This window comes from Epinephelus lanceolatus, chromosome 15 (assembly GCF_041903045.1).
Source record: "Epinephelus lanceolatus isolate andai-2023 chromosome 15, ASM4190304v1, whole genome shotgun sequence".
Classification (NCBI taxonomy): domain Eukaryota; kingdom Metazoa; phylum Chordata; class Actinopteri; order Perciformes; family Serranidae; genus Epinephelus; species Epinephelus lanceolatus.
Genome location: NC_135748.1, coordinates 31,176,793 through 31,201,628, shown reverse-complemented (window position 1 = coordinate 31,201,628; position 24,836 = coordinate 31,176,793). Strand labels below are relative to the sequence as shown.

Here is a 24,836-nt window from a genome sequence, read left to right as displayed (position 1 = left end):
TGACATCCCATTAATCTGATGTCCCGTTCTTCCGATATGTGATTATACTAGGCTATACTGAATTTGTGTACCATAGAGGATCAGCAAACGCAACAAAAGTAGGCTAGTGGTCGAGATACAAGTGTCATAGAGAGAAGAGAGTGAAACACCATAACCTCCTGTTATTAACTCTGGGGTCGGGGTTGTGTGGGGAGCTCTCTGCGGTGCTGAACGGCTCCTGGCGGGTGTATTTCTGCCTTGATGGTGCGCAGCAACCGGCTTGAGGCAAAGCAGGCTCACGGCTTATGTGTTTGCCACTTTCTTTTTCATTTTAACCCACACCATGATCTTTTCCTAACCCTAACCAAGTGGTTTTTGTGCCTAAACCTAACCAGACCTTAACCACAGGGCATCACGATGATTTTGGAACAACGGGACTTTGGAACAATGGGTTTAATATGGTCGGAACAATGGGCTGTTGGACCAATGGGCAGTTCCCGTGTTTTCTACCTGTATATGAGACGATACTTCCCGTCTCGTCCCTTATCTGAGAGAGAGACCTCGTAGGAGCAGGACACAGGCATCCCGTTACTATGCCTGGTCACCAGCCCTGCCGGGGGGGCCCAGGACAGCCGTGCGGACCGCGCCTGCACGTTTGACACCTGAAAGACACACATACACGTGATGAACACAATGCATGCAAAATCGCTTCATCAAGGTGTCTGTTTGGCTTTAATATTGAATGTGTATCGTGTGTGTTCATGCATGTCCTTGGCTCTGTATGTGTGTGTTAAAAGCAATCTGTCATTGGAGCCATTACTGCACATTTGACTGCTCTTTCCGGCTCATGCACATCTGTTGTTGCCAGGAACGCAACAAGAGAATTAAAATGAACCAACACGAAAAAGAGGCCTGTGTGTGTTTGTGTGTTTAACTGTGTGCCCGCCTGTGTTCCTGCAAGTGCCTGCATGTTTATGGGGGGTTTTAGTTGCGGCACATGGTGGGTGAGCCAATTTAGCGTGATTTAGCGCAGTCTGCTGCTATTCCAGACTCCACATCCACTGAATAGGCGATGAATGCAGCCTGAGGGCGCTGAAAACCACAACCATGCCTAGACAGTTGATGAGGAAGACAGACAGGAAGAGACGGAGAGACAGACGTGTCATTTTATGGAGAGGTTTGATCACGATGATTATGGTTTTATGAGATCACATCACTGTGTTCGCATGCCTGAGAATGCCTTTGTCTTTGATAGCAATTTATTACCAACGAGGAACATTTTTTCCACACACATTCTGTCAATCTATTTGCTCATATGTGCACTGCGGATACACAATAAAGCTTCCACTTAGTCTTCGTCTTCTATTCATTGTTTGAAAGAAACTAAATAACTAAATAGATCTCTCTCATACAATGGCTGTGTTTATGTACATACACAGATTTATTCCAATCACAGTGAAGTGGACAGAAGCGGAGTAAGGCAGAAAACAACTATGCCAACAAATGCCAAAGATGTTCAGCTGAAAGACACATTTCCTCTCTTTTGTCATTCCGAAATGCTTTTTAGGTGACAAACTAAAAAAAAATGCTTTCACACACAGCTTTATTTCAGCCTCAGAGACAAGGGCGTATATCACGCCAGCATTGTGACAGAAAGGTGAGGTGTAGAGTTGAAAGCCGGAGGGGTTTAACACTTGGTCATGGACATAAACCTATGGCAACACTTTTCTCATACTGCCTTTTTATAGTCTTGCATAGCCAAACTTATCTCAAGCTGTGCCAGTGTTGGAGAAAAGTCTGTCTGAATCCATCACAAAGGGAAACAAAGCTCTGGGTTGCTTGTATTTCCTTCACAACCAATCACAATCACCTTGGGCGGGCCTAAGATCAGGATGCAGCGACAGTTCATTCATTCATTTTCCGTAACTGCTTATCCTGTTGGGGGTCGCGAGGGGGGAATGGAGCCTATCCCAGCTGGACAGGTCACCAGGCGAGACACAACTTGGAGTCAATTAACCTGCGTGTCTTTGGACTGTGGGAGGAAGCCGGAGTACCTGGAGAAAACCCACGCTGACACAGGGAGAACATGCAAACTTTGCACAGAAGGGCTCCCCCCACCCAAGGGTTCGAACCAGGAACCCTCTTGCTTTGAGGTGACAATGCTAACCACTGTACAACTGTGCCACCTGCAGCAACAGTGCACTTGGAAAATGGTGTTGAGAGGGAGCTTGTTTTGGTGGGAAGCAACAATAGGCATCCAATGACAAGCTTTATACCCACATCCTGTGAGCCAGACTACCTTTTTTATAGTGGGTTTAAAATTGCAGAATGTGTGGTGCGTTAAAATAATAAAAAAAGAACTGTCACATCGCCCCTGGTTAGATTTATTTGACATGTCTACCCAAAATACCCATGAATCAAATGAAGATGTGCTGACTGTTTTGGGGGATTTTACAGATATACAGGTGACCTGTAATGATCTGTCAGTGAGAAATGTTTCCCTCTTTTGGAAGAGAGGAGAGCACGTCCAAAAAATGTACTTGTCATTTTATTCCCTCCTCCTCAGTGTCACTCTGTAAAAGAGAACTAGTGGGTAAGGATCATCTTCAGAAACAGCTTTTGACTTTGAAGGAATATTTCACCCACAAAGTGATCAATTCCATATTGATTGCTCGCCGTGTGTTACCATGAATTCGTAGTTAAGACTTTGCTTTCTCACATGCCTCCACAATGAACGAAGAATCCAAAAACGGAGGAAATTCTCAATGTCTTATGTATGCAGATGATTTGGTAGTCTTCTGCTCATATAGTGCCGGCCTACAAAAGCTGTTAAAGAGTTGCCCTAACTATGGTGCAGATGTTGACATCAAATAAATTGCCCAGAAGTGCAACATTATGATTGTCAGAAGTCAAGAAGACAGAAACTTTCCTGAATTCTTCTTTTCTGGTGTTGCTCTTAAAGTGTGTAATGACATTAAACATCTCGGCCATTATACTGTCAATGATTTATCGGATGATAGAGATATCCACAGACAGTGTCGCAAGTTGTATGCGCAAGCTAATATGCTTGCTTGCAAATTCGGTATGTGTTCAGCTGATGTGAAGACAGCTCTTTTTAGAGCGTTTATACCCCGCTGTATACTGCCCACTTGTGGTGCTCTTATCGGAAGAGCAACATGCAGAGACTTAGTGTGGCTGATAATATATAATGATGGCATGAGACTGGTTCTTAAACTTCCATGATGGTGTCGTGCCAACTAGGGCTGAAACGATTAGTCGACTAATCGATGACTAATCGACCATTAAAATAATTGGTGACTATTTTAGTAGACGACTAATTGCTTGGAGTCATTTTTCATAGGAAAGTACTATAAAAGTACCCCAAAATACTCTTATTGCAGCTTCTCACATTCAAATATTGGCAGCTTTACACACTCTCCCATGACGGTGAACTAAAACCCTTTGGCGTGAGTACGAAACAAGACATTAGATGATATAATTTTGGGGTTTGGGAGAGACAGACGGACATTTTTAAACATTTTAACACATTTTTCGATAAAATGATTTGTCGACTAATTGAAGAAATAATCGACAAATTAGTCGAAAATAATCGTTAGTTGCAGCCCTAGTGCCAACCAGATGTTTGTAAATGTTGGTCTGCCTACCCTGCCTTAACATGAAATCTGATACTTTGATATATGTGCAGGCTCTCTGTCTCAGAAAATAGTATCATCCAGGCCTGAGCTCAGTCAGGTTTTCATGGAGACTGTGGGGCCACTGGCTCTCCAGCTTGTTTGTGGGTGCAGTTTATCGAATTTTGTCTTTTAATATAAACTTGCATAATGAAGTGTTATCTGTTATATTGTATTTTTGTACATAGATGATCTGTGCAGTAGAATCCAGGTCTTATTTATCCAGCCTAATGCTCAGTGCTTCCCAAACACATGCATTTTCGCTAACACCTCACTATTTAAAACACTTTTACTTCAATTCATCAAGAATTTTCTCCATCTTTTTGGATTCTTCATTCGGAGCCTTTGAGGTGGTTCGCTACATCTTTCCTCCAGCGCGAAGTGTAAACAGGTACAGCGAGAACTCACAAGGAAATTACTTCTATTCCCGTCTTACTTCTCTTTCATCTCCCCTCTGCTTCTCATATTTCAATTCAGCTCAGGCCGACACACCTACCTGCTATGAAAGCACACAATACGACCAGAGGAACAACATTGTGAACATTTTGAAATGAAGAACTTTCTTATAAAAGCTCTGCCTCTGCAACACCTGCTCCTGTGTCTGTTTAGTACATAGCTGAATTCATCACAAGGCACTCTGTAAACTTACAATTTGTCCCTTTACTGTATAAATCCAGACCAAACTACCTTACCCTACATAAACGCATTAAGGTAATGGAGTGTCAAAAGTGGCAGAACATCACATCTGCGGTTTATGACACAAAAAAGCAATAAATGACACAAAGAGATCTCTAAATTGTCCTCTTTCAGCGTAGAGGTGATTTGAGGTTATGAGAGTGAATAAATCGCTGCCGCACATAAACTTCTAATCTCCTGAAGGGCTGAAACCTTCCTCTATCTCTCTCACATCCCTCCATTCTCCCCGTCTATTTGAGCCCCCGTTATAAACTTGCAGATATCAAATGGTCCAATTGCACAGCCTGCTGACCAAACTGCTTTAACCGGGAGCGAGCAATTCCTCTCTACAAAACCACGTCTGCACGGCTCCAGCTCATTCATTCATTCACATTCCCCCTGGGGAAGGGAAAAAAAACGGTGATAGTGTTTTTCAACTGATAAAGGCATATGTGGAAGGGGATGGCGTGAGTGAGCAGATGCTGCCCTCATGTGGCCAAGGTGAGCAGAGCTTAAATGGTCTGTTACCTTCCCTGAAATGACTTGGAAATGAGAAACACTGCATACACAAGTCGCTCCAGTTGTCATGTTCAGTGGGAGCATCTGATTTTTATGTAAATCACAGGCACGGGGTGAAAATATGGAAAATACATCAACACTCGTGCCAGCTATGACTGCATAAGACAAGAGGTGATTGATGAAAGTGGTGTCGGGTTTGTGTGTCTGCGCGCAGCTGTGGGAGGAGGTGTGCATACCAACCTGTGGTTTGTCGATTGTAGACAGCATGTCTTGAACGCGCTTCCCCTCTGAATCATGATCTGAGGAGACAGAGGCAGAGAAAAAAAATGAGTAATTATCAAAAATAAACAACAAGAGGTGTTTTTAGTGTAATATTCAACAGAGAGAAGAGAGACTGGCACTGATCACGGGTGCATCTGCGCCACATGTCGGGTCATAATTGCAATCTGTGTGCATAATTCAAACGTATCTGAATTTGATTCATGACAAAAAAAAATGGATAAATTCCACAATCATAAGTTTCAAAACAGATGCACATTAGCAGTTTTGGCAACGCTGCTGAAAACAGATGCTCTTGATTGACAGGGAGGCTTTCCAGTTCCCGCAAGCCACGTTATCTGGAAATCTATGGCTCATTATCGTTCGAGGTCAGCCAAGGTTTGCGTCTCGATTGGGAAACGGTAGGGTCAAAAAGTCGGCTAAAATGACTCCCTAATCATCCCCGATATTGTCTGTGAAAATAGTGTCTCCAAATAGTAATCCAGTCATCTGTGAAAAAAAGAAAAACAACAGCCCAAAATAGAGTAAAAACAGACCTAAATTCTTAAAAAGTGTGTTGTCTAATGGTGTGTGATGCAACACTTGTTTTCTCCGGCAACCGCCTATTTCATCCCATCAAGTCATGATGAACACAGCCTTGGAAAAAACACACTGAATTATCCAGCGTTCCACAGCAAAGCATTAGTCACGAATTCCTGACCTTGAGCAAATAAAACGGGGATCACCGAAAAAAGAGAAAAGGAATATGAGTCATATTCCACAGTGACTGCTCTGCTCTGAACATAGAAACCTGTTGATTATCATTGGAGGCATTAGTTCATAGAAATCGTTTTACTAATCATTATTATGTATCATTTTCAATCAGCTGAATTGTCTCTACACCTGCGAATAATCATCCACATCATCATCTGACGTCAGCAGTGTTGTTGCAGCACTGCAGCACAGCTTATTATGCATGACATTTTACTGAACACAATGCCATATGTATTTCATGACTGTGCTGCTGCTGGTTATTAAAACTCCAAAAGCCTACAAGGAAAAAAAGATAATGATATTTCTCTTGGAGCTCTCTCTTTTTAAGTAGTTTTTTTAATTTAATTTGATTATTTGACGCCATACAATATACTGGACCAGATATAGCTGCTTATTCACATATGTGGTCCCCTGGAAGAGGCTCCATATTGCTTCCTGTGCAGCAGAAGTTGGTTTTGTAAAATATCCATCAGATGTCAGGTGTTTATAGGAGTACGTATGATCGCTTTCATTTGGTGAACATGCGTAATCACTAAAAACGCTTTGTGACAGAGTAGAAAAAGGACTTTTATTTTGATGAAAATTTATTTGGCTCATTATTATTATTATGCAATATATTATGGATTTAAATGACGATAAAGTCAAGTTAAAAATCTAAAAATTTAAGGGGAACTATGACCATTTTCGAATTTTTTTTTTTTTTTAATTACTTTATTTTTATTTTTTAAATGCAGTGTTAACACATCCAAGAACACCAACAAAAAACGTAAAGAAAATAAATAAATAAAATCAAAAATAAATAGATGAATAAAAAATATGCTTAAAAAATTAAAAACAAACAAATAAATAATAATAATAAAAAAGGCTACACCCACATATAAAAAAGAAAGTTGCAAAAAAGAATCTTCAGCATCACAAATAAAGCCTCTCACCCTCATATTAATTTGTATTGACTCATGTTCTATTTCTGTCCATTTCCAGAGGATGGCTATGAAAAAAGGGGGCTGTAACAAAACTATGCACAACCAGAGATGTTGAGAAAAAGGCTAAAATGAAATGAAATAAAATAAATAAATGCTTGTGGCACAGAAGAGAATGCAGTAGAGAAAAAAAAACGTCATACATAAAAAGTTAAGGATGTTCCTTCAACTAATTATCTTAACAAAATCAGGTCTCAAATGTTTAACATATTGCTCATATTTTCCCCAGACTTGTATGAAAATGTCCATCTGTAGGTGTAGAGAGAAAGTGACCTTTGCTATCATGTAGATCTCAACTGTCACATCTATCTAGTCATTTACTGTAGGACAAACATGCATCATCCATTTTCTGCTGCCAGCAGTGTACCCATGAGGTTTCTGCCAACACCAGTTTCAAAATTCATACATGTTATGCGTATGGTTTAAGACGGAAAACTCTCCCAAATCCAAAAACTAAAGTGCTAAAAGTCAAATTTGTGATGTCACTGGGTATAACATCTAGAGCTGCTTCATAGACAATGAATCAGGCGAATGTTCTGAGTGAAAACACTACAACAGCATAAAGCTCATTTGGGTATAAAACAAGAGGACAAACATTCTGTGGGTCCACAAAGTCAGTCTCCCATTCATTGTCTATGGAGCAGCTATAGACGTAATACCCTATGACATCACATGTTTGAGACTTGCTCCTCTGGTTTCTGGCTTTGAGAGAGAGCAGCTCATGTTCACAGACACTGACTGAACCTTCCCAGGGCCATGGATATAATACATTGGAATTCTTCTGGAATTTAGGTGGAGTTCCCCTTTAATTCATTCAGTTATAAGCCATTTATCACGTTTCTTTTATTGGGCCCTTAAAGGGAAATTAAGTTTTTTTATTCTGTTGTTATGTGTCAGGCCTGAAATACAGACACATGCACAAACAGGATCACAAGCAGGGGATTCAGTGCCTTGCTTAAGGGCACCACAGCAGTGCCCAGGAGCATGAACTTACTGTTCCTGTCCTGTTTTTTTTCCATTTAATATTATTAGAAATTGACAAAACAGGGAATTTAAACACATCAAATTGTGCTCTGAGATTATAAAGGGCAATTTCCAATTTTTTCTTACACTTATTAATTCAAAAAAATTATCAAAACATTTACTGATAATGCAAATAATCACCAGTTGTAGTCCTTATTAAGTTCATAAAGGTCACTTTGCCTCTGTGAGCATAATATTACTCACACACTCACACACACTTGTAGCATAAACATATGCACACAAACACACACCCATGCACAGGTCTGGTCTGGTGATACGATGCGTCTGAAAGGTGATTTATTGGACTCTTGGGGTGGTTAGGAGGACGAGTGCAAGTCAGTGTGTGTGTGTGTGTGTACACATGTGTGGGTAATGGAAGTCTTTCCCCCCGTGTGATCTCCGCAGTTAAGGTTTTTCCGACCAAAGGAGGCCTGCTTTCTCCATCTGAGCCTGACCACTGTAAATCACACGGGATGTGTACGAGCATATGTGTGTGTGTGTGTGTGTGTGTGTGTGTGTGTGTGTGTGTGAGGGTCAGCAATACAAGGCCTGTATGAAACCAAGTTAGTTTGATGAGTGTGTTACAGCGGTACAAGACGGCAATAAGACGGTTTCAACACACAATTGCGCACATACACGGACACAGAAACAAACACAGACATATACACACACCTGCACACACACACACACACACACACAGTATTCTCGTGTATAAGCGGGTTATGTTTTGAAGATTAGCGTATGCTTAAAGTAAGTGATGAATGAGAGATTCAGTGTGTGTGTGTGTGTGTGTGTGTGTGTGAGCGGCTAAGTCCCTCTGACAGGTTCTGTGGGGGAGAGGGCCTTACTGTGCCTGGGGGTACACTTATGAGTCATGGCAACAGTGATGTCATGGAAGCACAACCTCAACTTGACCTCCGTGTGTGTGTGTGTGTGTGTGTTAGGCAGAATAAAAAAGCTAGTGCAAGAGAGAGACTGTGTGTGTGTGTGTATGAGTGTGTGTATTTCAGTCTGTGTATCAGGTTACCGGAGATTGGTGATGGGAGGAGGGAGGGTAAGCTACTGTGTGTGCATGCATGTGTGTGTGTTGGGGCTGGCAGTGTGGGTTGAGTTCAACAGGTGAAGTACACATTCTGCATCACTGCTCGACACTTTGGCTCATTAACGCGCCTTTTCTTCCCCCCCTTCATCCGCACACTCGTCCCCTTCCATCCATTTGGACAAACCTGAACTTTTCTCTTTTATGGAATAACGGCGCAGTCAGTCAGACAGGCAGCTCCAGACATGAACAGCTCCGTCAGCTAACAGGCTGACCCAGCTTATTCCGCCCATTCATCACAGCTGGGTGAAAAAGAAGAATATTGCCTGTTTAGCGTGGCGGTCCTGTAGCTACTTGTCTGCTGCAGGTACCACGGCTGAGGCAAGGAGAGGTGGAATTCCATTACAGCATCACTGCGGCTGTCACGTTCAGCAAACAGCAGATGTTAATAATCAGACAATGTGTCTGGCTGACAAATAGCTTCACTGGGAGTTCACGGTTTTATCGGGAAATGGAGAAATTATTTTTGTTGTGGGTCTGTCATACATTCAATTATAAGTGTAACTGCAGCTACAAATTACAGATATCCCCTGAACACCTCACAAGCAGGCGTTAGGAGATGCTACAATTTACAGATGTTCCCTTAACCAGTCGTTCCCAACTGATCCACATTTCTCCTTAGTCACTAGTTCAAGGTCCACACAGTTCAATACATTCAGCATCATACTTGCATTTGGCCATGTTGTCAAGCTAGTGTGCTGTTTCCGTCCAGTAGCTGTCTGTTAGTCACTCACTCTACAGAAGGAAACGGCACTTCAAAATAAAAGCTCTGTGCTGGAAATTCACTGTACCTAACACAAACTTGACATGTTTGTGAGTCACTTGTGGTCAATTCAGAATGGACCCATGACCCACTTTTGGACCGTTCCAAGGTTTAAACCACACCTCTCAACCCAACTGAAAATTCCTTTCAATCGGGCCGGATCAGGCCAGTGTCTTCCGAGTGAGCTGGTTACACGAGGCATTTTTGTTCCAATTGGGCTATTAAAGCGGATTTATACTTGTGCATCAGTTCTATGCAGAGCCTACTCCGTAGCCTACACACATGGCCTACACCATTGTGAGCATTTATACTTGTGAGGTGGTGTGTCTGTGTCACTCTGCAGTTACACCTCCAAAACACTTAAGTGCTGTAAAGTTAAGTTGATTCCAAACACAGAGCACAGAACACACATTACGCATTGCGTATCAGCAACAATTTCAAACACAAGTACACAATTCAGCTTCACTATAACTCACAGCATTCACAAACAAAACACTTTTCTTTTGCTGGACACATTTTCCCCACTGCATGCTAATGTTTTTAGCACAAGCCTATGGCATTTTACATTGTATAAATTAGCCTAGCAGCTAGTGGATTCAGATTATTATTGGAATTTTAGAGTCCATGTAAATGCAGCTGATGAGAGATTTGAAATGTCAGCCATTCTGTGAATTTTGTTTATCATCCAGCCCTATCAAAACAACACTATTTACTGATGAAGACCATTAGTTGCAGGTGAAAGCTCCACTAAGGAGCTGAGCTTTGAGTGATATGTAAATAAGCGCATTTCCCAAAATGTCAAATGTCCCTTTAAAATCTGAGTTCTTATTTTGTATTTCTGCTTTTCTGTATTCTTGTCAACATCTTCTTGAGGGCTGAATCAGGACAACATGTTCGAGTTAAAGGATTAACTTGAATAACCCTGGATTTAATGGCTGCATGACATAGCGTTTTACAGCCCAAACAATTCCACACCGAAAGAGACGGACAAATATTTCAGCGGTGTGAAAAAAGTTGGCCAACCCACAAACTTTGTGACAGAAGAAAGAGATTTATTTAATATTTCAGGAGACCAGTAATAAAGTTTGAAAAACTCTACTGCTTTACCTCACCGCTGAGTGTTATGACTCGCTGTGGTTGCTGAGTCCAGCTGCTTAAGTGTTTAATATAGAGAACAACCACAAAGAGTTGATGCTGACGGCTGAAACAGAAACTGAACCTTTTCCCAGTGTAACTGCACACACACACGCACGCACACAAACACACACTCCTCTGTCCTCACTGTCCCTCACCTCCTCTCTCCTCTGTTTATGTGCTGCCCACGCACGCTCACTTCCTCTCCTCGTCTGACCTCACATCCTGTCTGCGTCTGACCGCCTGTGTTTGATTACTGAGGACAGCCAGACGGAGTGAGGGAGCGCAACGGACAGCAGGAAAAGAGGAGGAATGAGGAATTGAGGAGGGGGGGGGGCGCGCTGGCAGGCCTAGCCGAATTCAGGCGAGAGGGGGATTTAGAGGAAGAAAGAGAGACACTGAAGGACAGACTGCGGAGAGAAGGAGAGGACAGGCAAGAGGAGTCTGGGTAAGAGATTAGGTAGAAAAACACAAGGAAATTGAGAGACGAAGAGCGAGCCAGGGATCAAAAGAGAGGAGGAGAAAGGGAGGGATGAAAGGAGAGAGGGAGGAGAGGGTTTAGGAGGATGTGAGGCGAGGATTACACAAACTTTTGTGACATCATCAGTAGGTGCAGAGCAGATGCGCAACACTGATCTCAGTGTACGTAGTAGTAGTTATAATACAAGTCACTGCCTTCAAATCCAGGCTGGCTTCCTAACAGGCACCAAAATACACTGGAAGTTGTTCTTTTTGTTGTTGCTGTAACAGAGCTTTGAAGCGGGAGGAGCCACTAGTTCTTTAAGTATTTTTTCCAACTGTAAATTTCCATTTTTAAAGTTTTCAGTCACTTCCTACAGAGTTTACCAATACTACAAGTTTATGTTATGGACATCATTTTTGATTCTTTTTGAGAAATCAGAGACCATGTTTGTCGACAATAACTTCTGTATTGAAAATCCCTGCATCACTTTCATAAATGAAATGGCACTGAGCAAATGGCATGTTTTTAGCCATCTTAATGAGGCCCACCTTATATCAATTTAAGTGTACAGTATATTTAGAACACTTTACACCGCTTTACCTTGCCATCAAATAGTCCTTTCCAACCCACACTCTCAAAGACTCTATTGACGAGAATAGTAATTTTACTAAGAAGAATACGGGAGTTGCTAGTCTACCACTGCCTCAAGTGGTTTAGGGTCCAAAGTAATGCGGGGAAAATATTCTAAATATAGCGTACAGTTAAACTAATATTGATTATTTTTAGTCAGTACATTGATTAGCTTCTGTGCCGGTAGACTGTGTTCATCAAGGACACTTACACAGTACATAAAATGAGCACAGCAGCAACGTCAGGTAAGACGTACTACTACTACCACGTTACATTATCTTTACTTGTCGTTACAGTTACAGCCTAAAATGACAACAGACATTAACACGTTTGACGATTTTACATATCTGTACATCTGTACACTTATCCTGTTAGGGGTCGCAATGGGGCTGGAGCCTATCCCAGCTGACATTGGGTGAGAGGCAGGGTACACCCTGGACAGGTCACCAGACTATCACAGGGCTGACACATAGAGACAGACAACCATTCACACTCACATTCACACCTACGGACAATTTAGAGTCACCAGTTAACCTGCATGTCTTTGGACTGTGGGAGGAAGCCGGAGTATCCAGAGAAAACCCACGATGACATGGGGAGAACATGCAAACTCCGCACAGAGGGACTCCCCGCTGGGATTTGAACCAGACAATGCTAACCACTGCACCACCATGCTGCCCATATCTGTACAAGTAAAATCAACTGCCAGTCCACTTGGAGCATTGTTGTTGTTAGTGCGATGTCACGGTGATTCAGTCTATAGTGGTGCTGGTGCCAAAATACACAAGTCAGAGATGCAAATCAAAGCTGTAGCAAATGAAAAAAACTTTTGTCATCTTAAAAGAACAGTTCGACTTTTTTTGGGAAATATGCTTGATGCAAATCTCATGTCTGTACAAGAAATCGTCTTATCTTATCTTATCTTAGCGTAGCTTAGCGTAAGGACTACCCTGCCATCAACTTCCTTCAGTTTCTGTGGGCTGTCTCTCACAGTGACAACAAAACTACAGCTCCTTCCCTGTTTCCAGTATTTACACCTGTTTGCTCTGATGTAAATTCATCATTCATCTTCTCATCTACTTCTCAGGAAAGAAAGAGAGCATGTGTATTTCCTAAAATGTCAGATGACTCATTTAATTGCGAAGTGTTCTAGGTTTCTTTAAAGCTTAATTTTTGCTTTTGTTTGCAGATAAAAGCACACACAACACCATTCTTACCTCTCATTATGTTTGAGTCATAGTTGACATCTCTCCAAACTTAACCTTTGATGTTTATTATTTTCTAACATAGCTGCTCATCTTTTGCATTGATATCTCAGCCAGGAGTTTGACGCCTATCCCATCATTTAAAAGAGCTCCATCTTCCAATCACCTAAAATTGTCTCAATAGAAAATGAACTGGACTTAAACTTCCAAAATCGTCCCCCATGCAACTTCACTCTGTGGAACAAAGTAGAAAAAACAGACACCTGAAAGTACACATTTACATCCTATACATGAGCGTCTGTCTCTATCCGTCTCATTCCCTCCTCCGCTGTCTAATTCCTCCCGCCGTCAAATACCTAGTCATATTTACAACAATCTCGTCTCATGTCTTACACCTACACACTTTATTAGTGGCGTCACTTGCGAATAGAGCTACAGTAAAACTGAGCCACTCTGACAGTGAAGAGGTTGCATTCCTCCTGCATGACGGCCTGCAGTTCTTAGACGCGGTCTGTCTGCACTGGGACAGAAAAAGACCTTTAAGGCTTGGAGAAAAAAATGTGAAAAATGTGGCGCTCATTCAGCCCCCACTCCACACACACATACTGGGCCACAGAGTGTGTGTGTGAGTGTGTGAGTGTCGCCATAAAGGAATAAAGTGAGATGTGATAACCATCTTTAGAAGCCTCTAATCAGGGAAAACAAAGCAAAGTAACGGACACTCAGCTGGAGGGATGAGGGGGGAGAGAAAGAGAGAGGCGGAGATGAGAGAGAGGACAGACAGCAGAGGACAGAGAGGAAGGAGTGGGGACGGAGTTGAGAGAGAGGGAGGAGAGGGAAGAGGAAAATTGAGGTAGAGAGGGGCACAGACCTCGGATTCCACACTATTATCATCTGCTGCATAGTGAGCATTCCATCTGTTCAACAGCTGGGCTACACACACACACACACACACACACACACACACTCACTCACACACACACACACGGCAGACAAGTCGTTGGGACATGCCTGAAATTGTGGTTGTCATGGTGAAGGTTTGGTTCTCATGGCCAGAGCCCTGATCGTTTATAAAGGGGATTAGAGAGTAGGAGACTGGCACAGAGGAGCGGAGAGGTAGCGCAAGGAGGAGAAAGGAGAGCAAATAACGGCTGAGAGAAATATCAAGATTAGAATTCAGAAATCAAACTCAGCAACAGAGAGGAAGAGATGCAAATAAGAACCCTGGTTATTGTCGACTTTCTGCAGTATTGGACTTCATGTAAATGAGGGACCAGGGTTTTTGTGGAAGAATCTAAATGATACAGCTTCATTTCTGCAGGAGAAACCTGATTTTTCACCATGTGTAACAGCTTTTAAAAGTGTGCATGTGCACGAGAGGGACTGTAGACATTGTTTCTATGGTGGCATTGTATAAGACACTGTGTCTGAAAAAATGAAATCCAAAGTCCAACTTAACCTGAGACAAAAATAAATACATCTCAGTATAAACACATGTAATTGCATTCTCCGATTCCCTGCCTTAACCTGATTTCTCTCAATGACCGGGTTTCATGTGTGCATGTAAACGCAGACAGACAGAGACACAGAGACCTTGTCCACTGCAGCCCTCTCGCCGAGGAGAGAGACGAGCGTCTCAACTGCCAAACGACACAAAAACTCTCTCCATTTTTCCAGGGAGCGCATGAATGTGTGCGCACGTATGCACATGTGTTTATGTAAGGGTGTACGTGCTGCGTACAGCGCAGCAGCCGGGGCCAGGCAGTGAGGGATTATGGGGGATGAATTTCTCAGAACCCTGACCCCATTCGACCCTGCTCAGCCCAAAAATGTCTTGAGAGAGTGACTGCAGACTGGCAGGCAGAGTGGAAGACAAGTTCACAGTCAGACAGACAGCAGAGGCAGAAGGAGGGAGGGAAAGTGGCGGAGAAATGTAGACAGATGGAAGGATGGGGACAGAAATGCAGATTGATGAAGTTTATGATCCAAACACGTACATCTGTTTTTATGCATTTTACCTCCCATACACACCAAGATCCTCTTTGACCACAAAAACTCATCTTTCATCACTCATGCACTTACATTTAAAAACACCAATCCATTTATATTACATAATGGACGGGGTAAGTGTGGCTCAAGAGGCCTGCACATGCAAAGTACCAACAATTATACATTTTTATCTTTTTGATGTTTCTTGCCAATTGTCAGAAAATCATTTTCACATTTATCAGCAAGACAAAATTTGAAAATCTAAAGTGGAAGAAGTCTGTCCTTCGATTTTCTTGAGAGCCGTTCATCCGATTGACTTCACACTTGTTGGGTGTACTGCTGAGGACCTGAGGAAGTGCAGTGTCGAGTGCAAGTTCTTGAGATCTATGGGACATATTCATTAATCATGCCTTATGTAACCACTGTGTAGTGTATTGAGAGGAGACCCCTATAATCTGTTACCCCAGTGAACGGCATGCTGGGTACAGCTTGCTCATTACAGTCATGGATGTATAAAGAGAACTGGATACAGCGTTAGAGGCAGGGCCATGTTCGTTCCTATGAAAGGTGTTAGCACTTTGCTAGCTTGAATAGGGATAAAAGGATTCAATTGTGCGTCTCTTCTAGACTTCTAGACCAAATGTTACCCAACCAAATTAATTAAATCATTTATTAAGTCATTTCACGTGGGTGGTAACACTAAAAAAATGTATAGACTTATTTACAGACATCACATTCGCCATACAAGTCAATGGCAAAAATTCTTTGCACAGAGTCAGTTTTTTTCGTCTGAAAATGTCGCACTAAAAATAAATACGACCTCATGTTGTGTTGATCATGTTTGCTCATCGAGTCCGAAACATTTGTCCGTCATCAAAACTTTCGGAACAGGTTTAGTTTTCTGTGACTTCCGCATCCGTCAGAGCCTTTAGAGACATTTGACGAAGAATCAGTGAAGAAAATTTGGCGGCAGGACACAGCCACGACAAGACAAAGGAACGGGGCGCACAGAATTATTTCATGGTACACTCGCCCTGCTCATTGCTGGTTGATCGTCAAGCAGTGCACAAGTAGCTTATGAAGAGATACTTAGTTAGAAATTAAATCAAAGTCAAATTAGTCATTTGACATGCAGCAAGGGAATCTTCCATTGATCTCTCACTGCTTCCAGCATCTTCCTTAAACTTCAAAAACTTTATCTGTGTAAAGAAGTGCACCTTATAAAACCATACGAAGCTGAGCACAGTGACGCACAATGCGAAAAAGCAAAGGATGGTCACCAAATTAGCCTAACACTGCAGAGCCTTTACATGTGTTCAAGGCTTTCTTGAACAGTAGTCCGTCAGGGGTTTGTGCACTTCGTCTCTTTAATTCCTTAATTTGTTGTAGTCAAACTCAGTTTTACCCTGCTGAAGAACTTCAAATATTACATAACCCAGTTCTGGTTAATACAGAGGGGTCAGGTGCTGTAGTCTGATAGTGTGGCAAGTTTATCACTTATATCACAAGGTTCATTCAGCTGGACGGGGAAATGTCTGGTGTACTCATTGTGATTGGCGAGAACAACCTCCCCTTCTAATCCCACTAGTCCTGTTACATGATATCAGCGGGAAAGACATTCCTCTGCTGGTAAAGCCATCCCTTGTTCTCCCTCTGTTTTCTGTACATCCCCCCTTCTTTTGACTCTTTCATTCTTCGATTTCTATTCATCATCTCTCTTCTGTCCTGTTTCCCGCTCTTATCTCTTTCTTTCATTCCCTCTTCCACCATCTCTCTTCCACCCCACTGCCCTCCATCTTGCCCTACAAACATGGCCGTATTTGGGTTTGTGGGAAGGGGTTGGACTTTGGAGGGGGGGGGGGGCTGAGATTATCGCCATGGTGATCCACATCAAAACAGTCCAGTAAGTGAGGGGTGGGAGTGTGTTCACACATTTCCAATCCTGTTACTACAGTTACAGCAGGAAGAGCTGGGAGAGGAGTTTGATGTTAATATAAGGGCTGAGTCATGACTGGGTCAGAGGCCACAAGAGGACGACGTCATGAAAACATTACAGGACATTTTGCTTTTATAAGCCCCCTTTTACCACGACTGCTCTATTGTTCCAAAACTGTCAGTTCATTGGTGCTGCAGCTTAATAAGTAGGAAAGTGGGAGTTATAAACAAAAAAAAGGCAGCAAAAAAAAAGCACAACACTAGAGCAAAACCACTGATGCAAGATATAGTCTGGATCTGCCTCTCTACAATTTCCTGTCAGTATTATTATTATTTTCTTATGCTTAATGTCCTTATAATTTGTGGAATTTATTTGTTTTGTACCACTTTTAGTAAAGTGAAATTTATAAAGGGTTAATAAGCAGTGACTAAGCTTTTTATGAATGGTTCACAAGTATTTCATTAGTGCTTATAGATCAGTTATAAGCCATTGATAAGAACAACAAAGGTTGCCAAATTGTGAAAAATGTGTATCATCCACCAGAGGGACACTTGCTTTGCCTGTTTTGGCTCTTTAGTGCACCTGGAGGACCCTCCAATGGACCATCTGACCTCTGAACTTCTTGAAAAAAGTTGAACTGGTCTGGTATGACCTTAGCATAGCTTAGCTTAGCTTTGGGTGGTTAATGTTTGCTACAGGTAGCAAACTTGGACGATTGTTCCTGAAATTTCAAATGGAATGTCTCTGAAAGTCTGATTTCCAACTCAGAAAATTGTAGGAACCTCATCAACCCCAACCTCAAAATCCAAGATGGCTTCTCTGCGCATCCACAATACTGAAAAAATTCAGTAATATTCTGTTTATTAGCACTTCTGTCTTATTTTTGTCTCATTAAATCAGTCTTACCCACAGGACTGTCCAACATCTATTGACAGTACTATCTGTAGACATGTTGCTACAGTGATCAAATGTGCAAAATACAGCTTATGGCACTGTTATCAACTGATGTCGCTAAAATTAGCTTAAAGTGGTGTTGCTAACAACATTATGGTTTTCAGACTTGTACTAAAATGCAGTCAACTCGAGTGTTACGTCATTCCTAGCTCCAACTTTCAAGATAAATGGAACGCAACAGCCAGTTAACTAACTTCCTGTCTACTTGCCGTACGATAGATATCTTAGCATTAGCATTTACAATCATCCAACAGTTGCCACATTTGATGCTTTACACCAAAAGCTAGCTTACTGAAAGAAATATCTTAACTATACTATGCAGGAATTTTCTACGGCTGCTTGTGTTGGCAGCAAAAGTGAAAGCCACTGCAGCTCTGTCTGCTTGGCGTTTTGCCTCACTATACTTGCGTTTTTAAATTCCACCCTGTGTCTCCAATTTTCAAAGCTTCCTCTTGGATGCATGCTGCTAATGGTCTGGCACCTGGTATCTCATTTATAAACACTGCGTACGCACAAAACGAGGCATAAAAGAGGTGTACGCCACTTCCCATGCAATAGTTGTGATCTATAAAAACAGACTTGATGGGAGAAACTTTGACCCATGCTTACGAAAATTTTGGAGACAGGAAATTGGCGACGCAGATGGTGAGGTGGAAATTGTTGTGTATTTTTTGGCACGTGCCATTTTTGGCTTTTGTGCATATGTACATTTTTAGTACGGATTCTACATTCTACCCATAAATGAGAACCCTGGTCACTAACTTTTTATTAAGTCCTGACCTCACAGGCAGGGGGCGGAGTCTCTGCAGATAAATTCAGGACCATACATTAGTGGGTCATAATGGTTGAGAGGAATTACTTTTGTATGAATGTATACATTGTTTTTTAGTAGGCCTAAATAAAATAGAGTAATTTCTTACAGTTCGAGTAACACAGTAAATTTCCTATGGTGAATCTGTTGTTCAGGTTCAAACTTGATGACTGGTACCACTGCTGCTGCTTTCATACCACTGAAACAAACAAAAACCAAGAGAAGAAGACCAAACTATTTGGGAGGAGAAACTTGTATTCTTAGATGACTATGCAGAACGAAAAAGTATTTCACCAAGTCTGAAGCAAAGAACGTGCCAAGAACTGACAGATTAAATTCCAGTAGGGTTTTCCTTGTTTCAAAACATCCTTCTTGGCGCTCTGTCATTATGTTTGGCAATGGAGAAAAATCTTTAGAAATTTCTTTGGTTTAGATTCACTATGTCAACACTGAAAATACGTGAAATGTTTTGCCTTATTTTTTGTTGCTAAGACGATTGCACAATGGACCGAAAATGAGTTCCTAAGAGAGTCAAAGTGCATTTCAGGAAAGAGAAGGGAGCGCCAGTTCAACATAATTGTCACTTAAGTTGAATGTTCTCTCTACACAATAGACAGATGTGTCTTCACAGTTCTCACACCATAACAGCACAGACCACAGTAATATCTGTGACCCGTCTCCTTATTTCCCTCACATCACATTCAACAGAGCCAACATGGTGGACACAGCAGTCACTGCACACATCTGGTTTCTCCTGAATTTGCAGCACTTGGCAGTGACGTAGAACCAAAGATGGAGGAGCTGAGGGTGCTGGCCCATCTGTTTCTGCTGAAATCCCAGTTTCTCCGAGTGAGAGACAGGATCTGCGGTGGTGATGATGCAGAGCCAAGATGGAGGAACAGAGGGGACGAGGCCCACATCTGTTTCTGCTCAGCGAGCTGCTCAGTTCTGAGGAAAAGGGCCTGTAGAGCTGGCTTTACTGGGGAATGGACACTGCACTCGCCAAGTCAGCCTGCTGCCTTACTGGCACAGGGGCAATAGCCACACACACACACACATGCACACACTGAGCAAGGGCATCAAGGGCAGAGCGTAGGCGGCTGTGTGTGTGTGTGTGTGTGTGGTATTCTGGGTTGGACCATACTTGGATGCGCCGGGCCAAGCAGCAACTTTGTCGGAATGTTTGTACTCTGCTCTTTAACTCTCTGTCTCCCCGTCTTTCCGTCTCTCCGTTCCCTGTGATGTCGGAGTTTTGGTTCATTTTTTTTCTTCCTCTACAAACCTTCCATCCATCTCCCTCCTCTCATCTGTCCTCCGATTCCTACATTCCTCTCCTGTCTCTGTTTGCCCCCCTACCTCCCGACAATCCCCTGAACCCTCATGCTCTGATTGTTTTACAGGAAGCCCAGTCACGGGGTGTTATGTGCATGTGTGCGTCTGTGTGTCGGAGTGTGTGTGTGGTACATCTAGCTGACTCAGCCTGATCTCCAGCCCGGTACTGAGACCCTGGCAGACCAGAACAGACAACTGACGACATGCTGACATGCTCCTGTCCGTCATGTGTGTTAGTGTTGTTGGAGCACTGCAGTACATGCCACATGAAACCATGATACTCACAAGCTGAGCTGTCGACCTCGCTTTCCTTTTCCTGCTTTGGCACTCATCTGAGACGATTCTCTGCTATGTGTTCTATGTCAGCCTGGTGTGTGTGTGTGTGTGTGTGTGTGTGTGTGTGTGTGTTCACTGTAAGAAGCTGTGCAGTCTCCCCCACTGCATTGCAGTCAAACACAGCCTTTTATGTATGTTGGATTTGCAGATGTCCAGACTTGCACATGCACCACACTACTGGTGTGTGTCTGCAGGTTCGAATGCACTCAAGTATGTGAGCAATGATACTAATTCGATTAAATTGTCGATGACATATTTTTAAAGGGCAAATTCACTTTAATTAAAATGCATGTTCTCACTTACATCCGTCCACTCGTTATTAGATATCATTCTCAAAAACAGTGCGAATGATTCTGCCGCCACCCGAATGCAATTAATTCTACAATGATGTGAATTTCGTATCCTCATTACCCTTGATAACTTACAGACCTTGTGGTGGCTGCGACTAATAATTACCACCTGGAACAGTGTTGAGACTGCTTGTATTGTTTTCACCTTGAAAGTCTGTCTGAATGTGTCGTCATGGCGAAATGTGGTCCAGGTGACAGCTACTGTAGCAGGAACTAATAATAAAGCCTTTGCCAGGTGTTCATGTGTCTGTCTATTCTTCTGTGGCTTTTTGCCTTCATTTGATAGTACAGTCTAAACATGAAAGGGAGAGGGATGGTGGATGACATGCAGGAAAGGGTCGCAATTGAACCTGCAGGCGCTGCAGCAAGGACATTGCCTTTGTCTATGGGACATCTGCTCTACTCACTAAGCCACCTAGCTCCCCTGTGGACAGAGTTTCTCAATGCCATAGCGTCACAACCGTGCAAAATGGAGTCACGGAACTACACAGGTGTTTAGTTGGGATCACAGTGAAGGCTGGGTTTGGAGATGGGTGTGGACCGAGCAAAGGGACTAGAAGTAGGGGAATGAGAAGACTATCCCAATGGCTGTATCGCAGCTGGAGTGATTCCACTGTAAGATGGTCTCCAGTTGATTTCATTATTAATTCATTAGTAATACTTCTTTTTTTGACAGGCCAAAATCCAATTTATAATTATATGAAAAATGAAAAGAATGTTTTGCATTTTTGCCTACAAATGACTTAAAAAATAAAAATAAAAAACAATGAAATGTGTTGTTAGTTAAATCAGCTAATTCAGTGGTTCCCAACTGGTCCAGCCACAAGGGCCAGATTTCTCCTTAGTCATTAGTTAATACAGTTTAATACATTTAGCGTCATACTTACACTAGTTTGCTGTCTCTGTCAAGCAGCTGTCCATTAGTCACTCATTCTACAGCAGGAAATCACACTTCAAAATAAAAGCTTTGTGCCGGAAATACGCTGTACTTAAAAATAAAGCGTGATTTTTACAAATTTTATGGCGACCCACCCACTGGGAACCACTGAACTAACTGATTAATCAACTGTCTCAGCTGGTTAAAATATTTTCCCTCTGAAAACTGACTATCAAGAAAATTTGGTAAACATTTTTTCCGGAAAGGGTCATTGCTGCTGAATTTTTTAAACTGTTATTTTTCAGTGTTGTGAGCAGAACAAACCAAATTCCAGTCACATTTGTTGTACTGAGGTGGAGGCAGAAATCTAACCTGACCTGATTTTTGAGCCACACAACTTATTTTGGAGTCGCGCCAAATTTCAGCTTTGTTGGTACATTTGACATGCAGTGTTCAGGGGGGAGCGAGGACCAATCATCAGCAGTCGGACAATTTTGGTTGGTTGTGACTGGACTGAACCATTTTTGCAGATACTGACTTTTAGTCTGTTTCTGGGTCTTCTGTGTCTGCACTGCTATTCTGATGTCCGTATCTCCGCCAGCAAACATTTCTACCTGCCTGCAGACGCAGAACTTTCAAACAAATCGTTTCGCCTTTATTTGATAGCACAGTGCGTGAAGCGTGTGCGGGGGAAAGAGAGACGATGACACGCAGCAAAGGGCAATGGGTTGGAATCGGACCCGCAGGTGCTGGGGCAGGGACGTAGCCTTTGTGCATGGGATACCCGCTCTACTTGCTGAGCTATTGGGCGCCCTGACAGACAGTTTTATTGTCTACTTTAGACGTACAGTGTGAGAACTCAGGTTGTGGTTTGACAATCAGACCGCACAGTGTGAGGTAATAAATCATGAGCTTTGGATTTACATCGCAGACGATATTCTCGTACAGTGGGAGTGGAAATCATCAAATCATAACGTGAACACCATCTGTAAGAGACAGAAATCTCAAAATACAACCATCAGCATGGCAGTATACCACAAAAGGCAGGTGATAAGGTATGTTTTGTTGGTAATTTCAGTTAATTAATCAGTTAAGCACACCTTTCCATTATGTTTTCATCCACCTAAACCAAACCACCCCATTTATGATCATCGACTTTGTGTTAGACAATTCTTTTTCTATGCACATGACAAGTGTGTCACCACAAAACTAAAATAGCATAGCAACAAGGTTCTGTTCCAAAATGTTCAAACTTTCGTTATATGTAGGACGTCGGATCATTTGTTACACCGTTCTCATGGATTCTGGGAAACACACACATTCACACACCTGACCCAGATGCAATATTCCTCTGATCCGACACCACGCTGTGAGGGACTAAAGCAAAGTTTTATGGCGAGGGTAAATTTAAAGAAGAGCCTGACAGTTACTGCGGGGGAGTGGATGAATTTATGTGCCCCGTTATGTCCTTCTGTCGTCACCTCTGCAGATGATCCCGTGTGTTACGTGTGTGTGTGCATATGTGCGTAAATGAGATGCGGTGCTCTTTTTAATAACACAGACATCATCTGACGTGTCAAAACACATGTCGTTAAAGGGGAACAGTGCAACAAATGAGTGTGTGTGTGTGTGTGTGCCCTCATGTCTCTGCACATGTGCACTTCTGTATGCGTGGGTGTGAGTGTGCGATAAGGCTGAGCTGTGGTGTCTAAATCTCAGAGCTCAAAGGTTTCCTTCATCTCAAGCAGGACCCTACAGGTATGTGACTCCCCCCTCCCCCCCTCCTGTCTCCCCTCTCGCTCTCACCCACCCCCCCGTGGCTCAGCGTTCACCAACAAGGCCGGTATTGTAGCGAGGGTAAAACGATAGCGCTCAGGGACGGGTTCAGCTATGTGGTTACCCAGACAACCTCTCATACCCCCTTCCCCACCTCAATCCCTCTACCACCACCCATCCCCAGACTCCCCCCCCCCACCCCCCCACCCCCGGATCCCTTCACCTCAATGAGCCTGCATACATCCATTCATTTTTTGGGTGACTTTCTGTGAGAAAAAAAAAAGGAGCGAGAGAAAGAAAGGAACGAAAGGTGTGTTTTATCTGGGCCGCTTGAATGCAGAGGGGCACTGAGGTTGAAGAGGACAAAGCCAGTCGCATAGAGACACCGAGACAGAGGTCAGCAAGGGCAGAAGTTATTCTTCCACAAAGAGATATGAGCTGGTATTTTGGAAATCAAAAGGCCTTTCAGGGATGTTTTCTGAACAGCAGCGATGTGAAACAGAATACACAGACATTAGAGTTGCTGTTGCATTTAAGGTGCCATTTTAAAACCACAAACAGAAACACATGCTGCAGTTTGATGCTTTGATTTAGCTCCTTTGAATTTAACATCTGTCTCACTGTTCATCAAAAGTGTGTGCCAGTCTCTCTTAATGCTTGGTGTGTGTGTCCTACCTTGTGTGTGTGTCTCTGGTTCACTGTTTCGTGGACTGCTGCGGAGTCGTCTCTCTGGCTTTTTCCCTCCTGGACTGCCGAGGCCGCCCCCTGACCCCACTGACCCGAGCGATGGGGCGTGTGATTTGTTGCTGCATCAGAAAATAAAGTTACAAAAACATTTCATGTAAGTTACAGGGAAAAAATACAATGTAATGCAAACCAAAACCTCAATAGAAGCTTAAAATGTAAAAGAAGCCATAGCCAAAGCCATCGCCGAGGGCCACAGTAGCAGTATAGTCACCTGTATCCGTTGTGTGCTGGCCCCAGGCTGCCCTTATAGAGAGTGGAGGGAGGGGAGTTGAGTCGGTTCTGTCGCTCTAGTTGTCTCTCCTTTATCTTTTTGGGCTGTGGCTTACTGTACGTCTCCTCTCTGCCTATGAAGTTAGACATCCCATAAACCGGGATGATTTCTGAAAGAGGAGATGAAAGCCGAGAATTTATGTCAGACTAAAAAAAAATCTGCACAAAGCATATTTTTAATTGGATTAATAATAGGATTTTTAATTCCACATAAATCCCCTGATTTCTTGGCAGCAGAATAAAGTCCAGTCAGCATGTCAGTAC

The 24,836-nt window shown here is 42.7% G+C and overlaps 1 protein-coding gene across 2 annotated transcripts in view; it reads right to left on the bottom strand.

The window, feature by feature from the left end:
• The window catches only part of fndc3ba (fibronectin type III domain containing 3Ba), a 146,720-nt gene that overhangs the window by 50,503 nt on the left and 71,381 nt on the right, over positions 1 to 24,836 (bottom strand). For both annotated transcript variants that reach the window (XM_033613234.2, XM_078175182.1), the window contains 4 exons: positions 24,514 to 24,682; positions 24,231 to 24,361; positions 5,106 to 5,164; positions 490 to 641 (listed from right to left, as the gene is read on the bottom strand). In XM_033613234.2, the coding sequence (XP_033469125.2) occupies positions 490 to 641; positions 5,106 to 5,164; positions 24,231 to 24,361; positions 24,514 to 24,682 (511 nt within the window). The remainder of the gene's footprint in view (positions 1 to 489; positions 642 to 5,105; positions 5,165 to 24,230; positions 24,362 to 24,513; positions 24,683 to 24,836) is intronic.